The sequence below is a fragment of the Pholis gunnellus genome (genome assembly GCF_910591455.1).
Source record: "Pholis gunnellus genome assembly, chromosome: 7".
NCBI classification, from domain to species: Eukaryota; Metazoa; Chordata; class Actinopteri; order Perciformes; family Pholidae; genus Pholis; species Pholis gunnellus.
The window spans coordinates 12,028,084-12,039,679 of record NC_136533.1 but is presented as its reverse complement, the minus strand read 5'-3'; the positions used below and the strand labels follow the sequence as shown (position 1 = coordinate 12,039,679).

Here is an 11,596-nt window from a genome sequence, read left to right as displayed (position 1 = left end):
GTCACAATACCTGTCCGATTAAAAAACGTCTTGTTTTCTTTGGAGGAAAATCTTAAACTGTTTGCTCTTTACTAAAATTATATAATTTAGTGTAAAGCTATAGCATTCTGACATGTGTGTGGTTGTTTTCTAATGACTGCAACGGACACAGAATAGCAAGGGAGCACTCAGGTGTCGCTGTCCCTCCATGTTGAGAGCAGCCACCTAGTGAAACTCTGAGGAGTACAGTGCTGGCAGGTTCCTTGTCAAATGCCATCTGACGATTTCTGCAGACATCGCCCAGATATATATAGAGAGAACTCCTTGGCTCTTTCAGACTGTACTCCTGGAATTAGACAGCTCCATGCAGGGGCATAATCATTTAGCATAGCAAAAGCGAAGAGAGGGGGTGCAACCCAAGCTGTAACCCGAGCCCAGTCCATGGCCTACTGTCGCTTGGTTTATTCACAGTAATGTTCCTCTGCCATATACTGCTTGTAAGACTCAAACTAGTACATTAGAGAGCACAGGTGGACATCTAATCACACCCATGGCACAGAAACTGGCACAGTATTCTACTTGATAGATAGTTGCATAGAGACTGTGACACTTTGACTCATGCAGTTCCGTGTGGTGATAAATCTGTCATTAAGGGTGTAAATCAAACAACAAAGTGTCCCTCAGTCAGTTGTAATTCCATTTAAACTTTCTCTCTAGTTAACAAAAACTGAGAGTGCAGTGTAAGCCGCTTGAAATTCCAATTCACAGTTTTTACCACGGACAGGCATGCTTGATAATTTGAGTCAAATTCCAGAGGTATGAAGGTCAAATATTTTAGTTGCAGGTGCTCCATTGAGGATGGGTAGCATTCTTCTTGTGCCAGGTTTTTTCAACAGTACAAGTAGCTGCTGTTAAATGAAAGGATCAGTCATCTCTTAGACTGTAAAGACCTGTAATACAACTCCTACAGGCCAGGAATGGGGCACAACATTGTTTCGTCTCATATTGTTTCATTGAAATCCTCACGATTGGACACATTTTTTCCACAGATGCATTTTTCAAAGTTGAAATTTAGATGTCAAGTTTGCAGAGAAGCCTCTGTGGCACAATGCAAGCTGAGCTGTGACTTATTGAGAGAAAACAAGCTGAGCTTTGGTGTAAAAATACCATAAAATGAAGGCTTCCAGCACTGCAAACACAAATGTGGGAAGAAGTCATAATGGAGGAATATTTGTGGCCTCGGCAGAACTCCTCCCAGACTGTTTGTTTGTGTTCCCCCTCTACAGATGGAGACACACAGAGAGGCAAGAATGTCAGCCATATCTGATGCTGCTCAGTCAGCTTAGACTAAAAGAGGGGAGGAGAGAAAGCATTCGGGGGGAACTGTCATGATTCATTTCAGACTCATGCGGGATGCCATGCTAGAATTATTGTGTAAAATCTAATTCTCCAAAAGGCCAGACATGTCATAGCAGGAATACCGGAACAGAAAAGTCAATCTGTCTGACATTCTGCAATACAAATCTGCCTTCAATTTAGAAAAACAACACTTTTTGCACTTCTGTTGTGTTTATTTGTACACAGTAAAGGGCAAGAGGGAAGAGGGGAGTAAATGATTGTTCACAGGCAGCTTGAACTTCTCCCAGTTCCACATTAGAGATTCCTTCCACAGCATCAGAGTTGTGTGCTCAGATATTCTTCCTTCAGGGATCAAAGGCTGCTGAAAGATCTATTTAAGATGCGGACTTAAATGTTCACTGTCCTTTGCTTTGTGCTTGTTGATATCCTCTTACAGCATAGTAATTGTTGCTTGCTCCTCCACAGCTGCCCAGCATCTCATTGATGGTCTTCTTTAAATATTTGCCTTCAATCTTTTCCCCCTCATGTCAGAGGGCTAGAAGTTTCCGTGTTTGCACACAGAGGGAGAATCTTTCATATATGTGTCCATATATGGGCTCTCTGGTGTTAGTGAGGTAGAGTAGACAGACGAGAGGGCTAAGTTGCGGGGGCCTTTTGTGAGGTCCAAAGACGCACTCGATATTTCTTTCCATTCCACAGGGCTATAAAACTTCTTGGTATGCACCTCCAGCTCAGCCACTGTTACAGTCCTGCCTGTCAGAACCCTGCAGAGAAATTAAACAATGGCAAGAGGAGGAGGATGCTGGACTTCTATGGGATGTTATGATAGTTTCCCTGTCTATATGTTTGTGATTAAAAAGCTCTTTTAATAAAGCCCCTCTTAACAACAAAATCGATCTAAGCTCTCCTTGAAGGAGAATAATCATCATCAAAACCGTTTCAATTTCCATTTTTAACAAACAAAAAGTCTAAATTTGAGTGAGAAAGTGAAGGTTTATATGAGCTTATGGACTTCAAACCGCAAAATGACCATGGCTTAGCTGAAGAAAAGCCATAATGTGGAGCGTGTGAGAGAATCTATGGTGATGAGACATTCCACTGTGGTTTTGAGTGGCTGTTTGAAAGCTTGCGGCCTACGTTCACTATGACTGGGTCACAGTGGTCTCTCTGCAGCGAGGAATGCCACAGGAACCCAGAGCTCTGTGGCACCTGCATTCTTACACCAAAGCCTTTCTGCAGCCCCACATTTGATTTCATGGAGTGACCATTTTCCAGTCAGGTTTAGACTCACCACACAGCTAGATACAACGGTCCTGCAAAGTCAGTAATGAAACAACTGTGTGAGTGCAGGGACATGAGAATAAATAGACATCCATCGGGTGTGGTCTGGTTAATTCCTGCCCCAAACATCCAAGGCCTCTGGGTCAGAGATAACAATATACAGTACGATAAGAGAGTAATTATGCTACGAGTCTGCTTAAAGAACACATCTCTCCCATCATAAGATTGAGAAAGACCGGAGGAGAAAGACGTGTTCAGATAATTTAGAGAACATACCAAATCATGAACATAAAAAAATAGTCCTGAATTTAAGATCCTATGAGTAAAAGTACAGAAGTAGTATCCGCAAAATGAACTTAAAGTATTAAAAGTAAAAGTATGAATCACCCCTGTAACTGATATATTATTATATTTGACATTATCAAATGTCAATAATTAGTACTAAACATTTTACTGAAATAGCTGGTTGTGCTAGTTTCAACATCTTTAGTCAAGTGTTTTTTCAAGCTAGGAGTCGAGCCTCCTCTTTAGGGTCACAAGATCAATGTGAGGGGTCCTGATATAATCAATGCAATAAAAGTTCCGCAACACAACATTTTATTAATTTATTGGACTTTTCTCCAATCCTTGACTTTTAAATAAAAACATCTGAAAACTCTTTGGTGGAACTGTTTGAAATGAGAAAAAGGGCTTTTTTTTTGTAAATCCTAATCTGAAAAATAACTAGTAACTACAGCTGTAGGTATCTGAAATGAAGCTAGGGGAGTATAAGTAGCATGAAATAAATAAAAAAAACTAATGTAGAGTACCTCAAAATGATTCTTAAGTACAGTACTTTAGTAAATGTACACAGTTACTTTCCACCAGACAGTGAAGACTGTGAAGAAAGTTTTTCGGTCACTCAGAGGTAATCAGCTGAGTCTCTGGCTGAGTAAGGGCAGACCGGCAAACTGCCCCTGTAAGACATAATAGTATGGATAAAGTCACACTGATTAATCATCTTGGCAGTCTCCACACCAAATCCTTTCTTAGAAAAACTGGCATCAGTGTTCTGATGAAAAAAAAAAAAAAAAAATCTGCTGAGCACTTAGTGGAGTGACTGTTTATTCAGCTTTAATACAGGGCGGGGAGGCCGCAGGATTGAGAGAAGAAAAGGAGCCAAGGACTTCTTTCTCTGCAGAAATGTGGCCTGTCATCTAACGAGTGTGGAGCAAAGTTTCCTTATTAAGATAGAGGGTTTGGAGGGACGAGTGTTACATTTCACTCTAGACAGCTTAAATCCCAGGAACACCACAGATCAGTTCCAGTCGGCAGCACACAGTCTGAGACCGACAGTTCCCCTGTTCCACAGCTCGTTCTCACACCGTTTAAGACCAAGACACCAAGAAAAATCCCTGTAAATCACTGGGAAAACCCTGACTTTGGAAGAGCGGGTGTTGGAGTCACACATACGTTTAATGGATATACCTGATGTTACTTGTGGAGTCGTCCAAAATTAGCACCCAGGGTTCGAGTCTCAGCTGTGACCCAATATAGCCCTGCTGACTGAGAAATACTGCCCTCCTTACATAAAGGCTAAAGGAACTGCTGTGCCGTCATGGGAGAAATGGACAGCGAATGCTGTCACTCAGCAGTGGATGGACACTCTGAATGTGACTGCAACTACTTCACCTGTTATCTCATGGAAGTGGGTGAATTATGTCTGCTTTAGCATTACATGAAGGAATGTGGGACACTTCCTGCAATTTGACACTCAAACGCTCACTTCTTTAACATTTGGCTGAGCAGTAGCAGTATGTGAACCAACCCTGTTTGTCATGTTACATAGAAAGCATGGTTTCCATCTAATCTAATTTACCCCAGTTGGTCTCAGGAGACTTACATTACATCTGTCAGATAGGAAATTTGAAACAGCCAAATCAACCATTAAGGGCAATGTTAACCTCTTGGATTTTAACTCTGTGAATTCACAACACATAATACAAATTGCCATGTAGCAAGTTAAAAGGGCACTGAAGTCATCTCTAAAGACAGCTCTCATTAAATCAAAAGGTGTACAGTGGATAAGAAATGGAGCCAATACGTTGGGAGAAACATGCTGATGACCTAAAATAGTCATGTGCTCCAGACCCGAGTAAATGGCTCTCTTACATCCATCAGCTGCTGTCCTCCAGGTTTATGTTAGGAAGCCCTGCTTCTCAGCGCAGCAGAGGGGTGGTATGTGAACATGAGTAAACCACAGGCATCGTTTTTACACAATGACCTTTGGTAAAACCAAGTCACTGCCATATTCCCTTTCTTCAACCTTTTCAGAGCATTTCATTTGCTGACCCAGTGCAAATGTTTTCACAAAGCCCATACGGTACATGTACACATACACAGGCTGCATCCCTGAAACATGAAGTGCCTCAGAGAGTCTTGTTGAAGGAAACATGGAGAAAGACGGGACACAACAATTGGTTCAGTCATAAAAGCCATCATCTTCATTTACATAAACAATACGAATTAAAGCTGCAGGATAAAAAGTTTTGGTACTTGTCCTCTGCAGTTTGTCCAGTGGTGTCTATACTTCTCTCTGGCATACTAACTTTGGGTCTGGACTATGTGAAACTCCCTGACAAAATGGACCAAAGCCAAACATTAATTACAGCTATTTACCGATGAACAATGCTGGTTTCCACTGTTTTATCAGCTTGGGCAAGCTGTAAGTTTCTTGGCTTGACATGCACACCGCTAGACCCCTTCCTTTACTCCTGTTAACTTTCAGGAAAACATTGAAGAGCAGGCGTGCTTGAAATAGGGATGAGAACATCACATAGACCAAAGTTTACACCTATAGACCTCTCTACTCACTGATGTTTTGATCAGACAAAAACGTGAGAAAATAAGTCACTGTGAGATTGAGATAATGTCTGTGAAAATGAACGTTTCAGTAGCATGCTTTGGTCAAATGGCCCAGCCCAAAACCTAAAGCCATTCCCAATGTGCATTTTTTCGAAACCTCACTTCCTCTTTCATCCTTTTCTCTACAAGTGGAGAAAACTGGCTTAGGGGAGAGACTGTTTCCCTCTCTCTATGCAGCAAAAGACCATGATACCCTCTTAACCCGTTTTTAGCCCAAAACGAAATTGGTTCCAAACAAAAAATACAAGAATTTACAATTGTTTAGTCTAGTAATATAACCGTAGAAATAAATCCCCCAAAAGGCAAATTAAGAAACTGATAAACACTAACATTTCAAGCAGTATTCTTAACTGCTATAACTGGCTACATAGCTTGTCAGTGTGACAACTCTCAGTTTCACAGAGGCTGTTCTTAACTTAAGCCGTGGCTCCATTCCTGCCCAGTATCACTTCCGAACCTACAGCAACTTCCCTTTTATTTACACTGGGAAATATATAAACATATAGATTTAAGAAACCCATATAAAGCCAAGTGCATTTGCTCTGCCACTACTTATTTCACATACTGTAAATAAGTGCTGAAACGATGAAAGAGGAGAGTTGACCCAGTGTCATTTGGTTTAGCCATGGGTTAACATGGCTTCATTTCTGAGAACTTGAGTGTGGAACAAAGCCTGAAACTAAGTGGCTGCCAGTCTGTGGGGATTAGGAATGAAAACAAGTCACAGTGCTGCAAAACACTTCCAACACATCAAATATAAGACATTAAGGGTGCCAAAGATGTACACTGTTGTTGCTAAGGATAACTGTTTGTGTGGTAAGACTTTAAGCAACTCAAAAAAATCGTTCTCAGGCTCCAGTGCTTCATTGAACAATTTTCTAATTTTGAATGTCTGCAACATTATTTCAAACAGAAAATTCAAGATGTCTTGTGCACGATTTCCTGTAATTCAGCTTAACATTTCTGGCATCTTTACAAAAGTTGGAATATTGACAAAGCTCTGGAGGTTTGAAACATGCTCCACACAACATGACTTTATAACAATAGACCTGATAAAAGTCTGTGGAGTTGAGGAAGTTAATTATATCTGCCACGGTGTCCGGCATGAAACCTAGAGCCAACAAAGTGCATCTGGAGTCCACACCTTCTTCCATGCGCAGGAAAATGACATGTGACAGGAAGTGTTGTTAATGGCAACCAATAGAAAAACAAAGAGTTTGGGAAACAGATATAGGTGAATATATTGCGTGCATGAGACACCCTATTCTTTATTTTCATTTCAACCATCATGCTGAGCATGATGCTTCCTCTGCCAAATGGATATTTTTCAGGAAAGGGCTATACATGTAGGATATTTGTTAACAACTTGATTATAGCTATAACATAAGTATAACAGTGGTTTACTAATCAGTCTGAAATCATGAAGTTCAGGACAATAAGAGGACAAACTCCACCAGCCCGCGTCTCTGCTTTACATCATTCATCTATTGAGGTTTTGATAGCTCCACATAAAAGTCAGACTTAACCAGACAAGTCTTTAGGACTGAAGGGAGAGAGAGGGTGAGCAGTAGATGGGCACTCCCAGTTAAACACATGGCTTCAGTTTCCCCTCTCCACTGTGTGGCCTGGCCTTGCATGAGACCAAAACACTCAAACAACCAAATATGGTGTTCATTAGGACAACTCAGTGTGTTAGTGGCCACCTTTAACCATCCTTTACACACTGTGCCATCATTTGCTGCTGACACAGAAAGAGGATCAGCTTCAGAGTGAATTAAGTTTGTATTAGTTGAGGAAAAAAGGCAAAGACTAGGTACAAGTCTGGGTTATTGCCGGTAGCAGACCAACAACATGTCAACATGAGGCTACTGCTAAGGTTTTAGCTGTTTGAACTGTGAAAACCAGAGTGCAAAAGGGATGTGAACTCTCATTCATGATCAAAACATCTAAATGGGAATCACTGCATACTTCCAGGTCTGGTCTGTGAACCAGGAGAAAAAAAAGCACATCCACTATGTCCATATTTGGTGTGGCTAACATTGCCAATCCTTCCACTAGCACATATTTCTCCAAACATCCACTGAGCCCTGTGACTGATCTGTGAAGGATAATGCTGACACCTGCTGGAAAGAATGCAGTAAGACATCTTTTTTTCCTCAAACACATGCCTCGATGTGAAACAGGACAAAATAATCTTAATGACGCTGGTTGTTTGAAACTCTTTATTTTTGGTGAATACAAAAAATACTTTTGTGACCAGATAAATATTATACATACAGCATCAAATCATAAAACTAATGCAGTCTGTTAAAGAAAGCACAACACCTATTCATAACAGAGCTAGTAACTTTTTCTAATTTCCGTTTATACTCGGACAAATCAGTTAGACAATATATTTCAGGGTAATTCTTACATTTACTGATTTTTTTTTATAGTGGTTAGACAATGAAACAAGGAAGTTATTAAGTCCAACATTTAAGAGAGACTTGGCATAATGATTTCAACAATTTCTTGACTTCAAACACAAATTGCCACATGCTCATGGAATGCAGTCTAGTGTTAGTCTTCCAACACGGTCTCTAAATCCTAAAGGTATCCACAGACGCCCTTTTCTATCAGCATTTTAATATTGTAGGCAAGTAGGCCACCAGCCAAGGCATTGTATTGTATGGCAAAGGACTAAGTGACCGTTTAAGACCCCGATGGGGATTAGACTGGCATAATGGTTCTGATCCAGAGAGGACAAGGCTCAGGCTCCCACTCAGCCTGGTCTTCAGCTGCTCGCAGGGCAGACTCAAGTAAGGCACTAGTACACAATGCAGTCCAGACACTGGCATGGACAGACTGAGGAGATGAACTGCTTCGAATTTCCAATATATTATAAATCAATATAGTAAAGAGAAAAGAAGCATTTAATAAGTTTCCTCAATCAGAGCTTGAAGCTATTTTCCTCTAGTTTGTAAGAAGAATGTCCTACTTCTAATATAATGGAAGCTTTAAATCGCCGTCTTCAGTGCGTATGTTTATGAGCAACTTCAGTGCATAATGTATGCTCGCTTCATTCCAGAGCCCGAAGCCAAATATCATTGCACATAAACAATCTTACAACCCATAACAGCGCAGACTCTCATTAGTATCACGCCAGGATATTCAGTGTAATGTATTGCTATAGACAGTCGCTCTAAAGTGAAAATGCCTTTACCATTACAGGGCGGTGACTGGTGGAGAATAACTGTGTGTGTACAGTACAGTGGGTACCCGAACTAAATCTGGCCAGTGTCAATATGAGAGGAATTAAAACATGAAGACAAGCGAGAACAGACATGACAAGTGATGTAAACATATATTCCTTACACAGCTCTGTATATGTGAGGGAAGGACCGATGGGGTTACATGAAGTGACGAGATGTTCAAGCAGCATGAAATATTTGGTCACATATAATCCAGATTCTCTAAATAACACCTGTCTGCTCTTTAAGAAAAAATCTGCCAAGAATAAATATCTTTATAGCTAGTGTTGGCCAGTGGTCTGTAATTGTTTATTTACTCCAATCAGAAACCCTCATTGTTTGGCATCAAGCTGGACAACATAGCTTAATCAGACGTCTTTTATTTCTAAGGATTTGCTACTTTATCAGCAAACCCCAAATTCACATTGTTATTAGTAAAATATAAGTGCCTCTCCGAGATATACTACTCTATTGGTTAGTAGCTCCATTGAAATGTATAGACATTATGGTGCATGCAAGCCAGTGGTGAAAAGAGGCATCCCCCTCCTGCCTTTTATATTAACCCCTTGAGGTTTTTACATTTACAATACAAGCTATGGACCCTTAGGTTTCTTCTGCCAGAATCAGGTCATTTATATTTGCTCGAAACCTTCAACAATTATTAGGACATTCAGTGATTATAGAGGATTTCTGCATTCACAACATCTTCGATTGGTGATTGTAACAGTCGATAATGCTCATGATGCAGTAACACTCACAAAGCAATGATACGTTTGTCATACAACTTTATCATACTGTCTCCACTTGCTTATAGTGACAACTGTAACAACCTTGTCCATATTGAACTCTGAATGCCAATGCCGTTCACTAACAAATACATACATACGTCACACACACACACACAGACACACACACACAAATACACGACAGAGCACAGGCACTTGTTTTTCTCACCAAACAGGCCTGTTTCAAGTGCTGTATATTCCTCGGTAATATGAGAGCAAAGCAGCCAATCGTACATCGGCAACGTCTCCCCATGACAGGAGGGTGTCATCAGCGCAGCTCACAACCCCGTCTGTCAATCAGCCCTCATCCTCCCTCAGCTCGCTGGGCAGGAACTTGTACTGCTGCTGTCGGATCTGAGCCAGCTTTTTCCGGGCTTCCTCCAGCTCTCGCTCCTTCCTCAGCATCTCCTCCTGAGCCGCAATGATCTGAAGAGGACGGGAACAGCTGACAGGAAAATGTGCCTTCTACTCAACATAATCCCATTCCTGTGGATTGCTTGATATGGAACAGCTGCACAGTACTCAGCTCACAATGTACAGATGTGAACTCCAAACACAACCCATTGAATACAATAAATAAATAAACAAAACTTCCTGAAAATGTCTATAAATTTAAGTGGATACGATCGGTAGTGATGCATGTAGAAAGAAGCATTTAAACATTACAGCGGAAAGGTAATTTCATTACAACTTTTGGACTGCATCGTACTATATTGTTGAATTTATTACTCAGATTTAAATATTTTATGAACTGTTTTCAGAATACAAATCAATAACATTTTGAAACCGCCTTGGGGCTGTATGTCTCCGCCATCTAGTTAAGTCCAAAATGACATCACTTTATTTTTCATCATCTTATCCTATTAGAAATTGATGTGAAATTAGCATGTGGTTATGGCCAGAAATATGTTTTGTGAGGTCACGGTGACCATTGACCATCAAATTCTTATCAGTTCAACTTTGAGTCCAAGTGGATGTTTGTGCCAAATTCCCTCCAGGCATTCCTGAGATATCAACATTATGAGAAAGGGATAGCCAAATATAAAGCTTATAACTGTTATAATTTGGGCCATTTAGAGAAAAAAAAAGGAAAACTAACAGTAATTGGTCAGACTCAGTCTAAAGCGGTTAAAGACCAAAGCAGAAATCAATGAGACAGTGAGCCTTACTGATGCCCAGCTGGGCTGCACCACCAACTGAAACAGTAACTCAATCAATCAAGATGAAAAGTAGAGCTTCCTGTGGCACCCTGGAGTTACTTTCAATTTTTTTGCAGAGATGAAACGGAAGTTTTCAAGAGATTTTAAAGTGTTTTGCAGCTGTGGGTGTCTGGTAAACAGCTTTGAAATGAAGCTGATGGTTCCACGATTTCAGAAAAAAAAGGCACATCAGCGAGAGGTTCAAACACAGTGAAAAGGGCAAACCACACAACAGGAATGATTTCTCTTCCAGGTCTCACATACCGCAACATTTTTTACAGACTTTGTCTTACCTGAGCGATGCCTCCAACAAATTTGGTCTTTACCACCACGCTGTCATCTTCAGTCTTATCAAATGCTGCTTTCTGAGCCGCCTTCACCAGGTTGTCTGAAGCTCGCTTCACTGCGTTACCGGCAGCCTTCAAACAGATAATCTCAAAGTTAGAACGTAACAATAACAAAACATGCATCTGTATGTGTGCATGTGTGTTTCAGTGTTACCTGTAGTCTCTTCATGGCTTCAGAATCCTGGTCAGCCTTCACCTTGCAGGCCACCAGCAGCTGAGCCGTGGAGGCTGCAACCTGTTTGGCTGAAGAGATGAGCTTCTCCTCGCTGGCGTGGCCCTGCACTGAGGCGTTAGCTGACTCACACAGGCTACTGGTGGCTGTGGCTACCATACGCGCCTACAGCAAGCAACAAAAGGCTTTTTAGGTTTAAATAGGGTAACATTAAACAAATGTATACAGTGATTTACAAATGTGTTTAGGGGAACTTACAGCTGATATGAGACCCTGTGACCACTGACCATCATCCACTGCATTTGCTAGATTGGATCCCACCTGAGGTTGACATTGGATA

General features: G+C 41.0%; 1 protein-coding gene across 1 annotated transcript in view; it reads right to left on the bottom strand.

Annotated features, from left to right (window-relative positions):
* Positions 1–7,758: 7,758 nt before the first annotated feature.
* The window catches only part of tln2b (talin 2b), a 75,298-nt gene continuing 71,460 nt past the window's right edge, over positions 7,759–11,596 (bottom strand). The window contains exons 54-57 of the mRNA XM_079163049.1: positions 11,515–11,577; positions 11,239–11,421; positions 11,031–11,156; positions 7,759–9,964 (exon numbers count right to left, since the gene is read on the bottom strand). Coding sequence (XP_079019175.1) covers positions 9,836–9,964; positions 11,031–11,156; positions 11,239–11,421; positions 11,515–11,577 — 501 coding nt within the window. The 3' untranslated portion in view covers positions 7,759–9,835. The remainder of the gene's footprint in view (positions 9,965–11,030; positions 11,157–11,238; positions 11,422–11,514; positions 11,578–11,596) is intronic.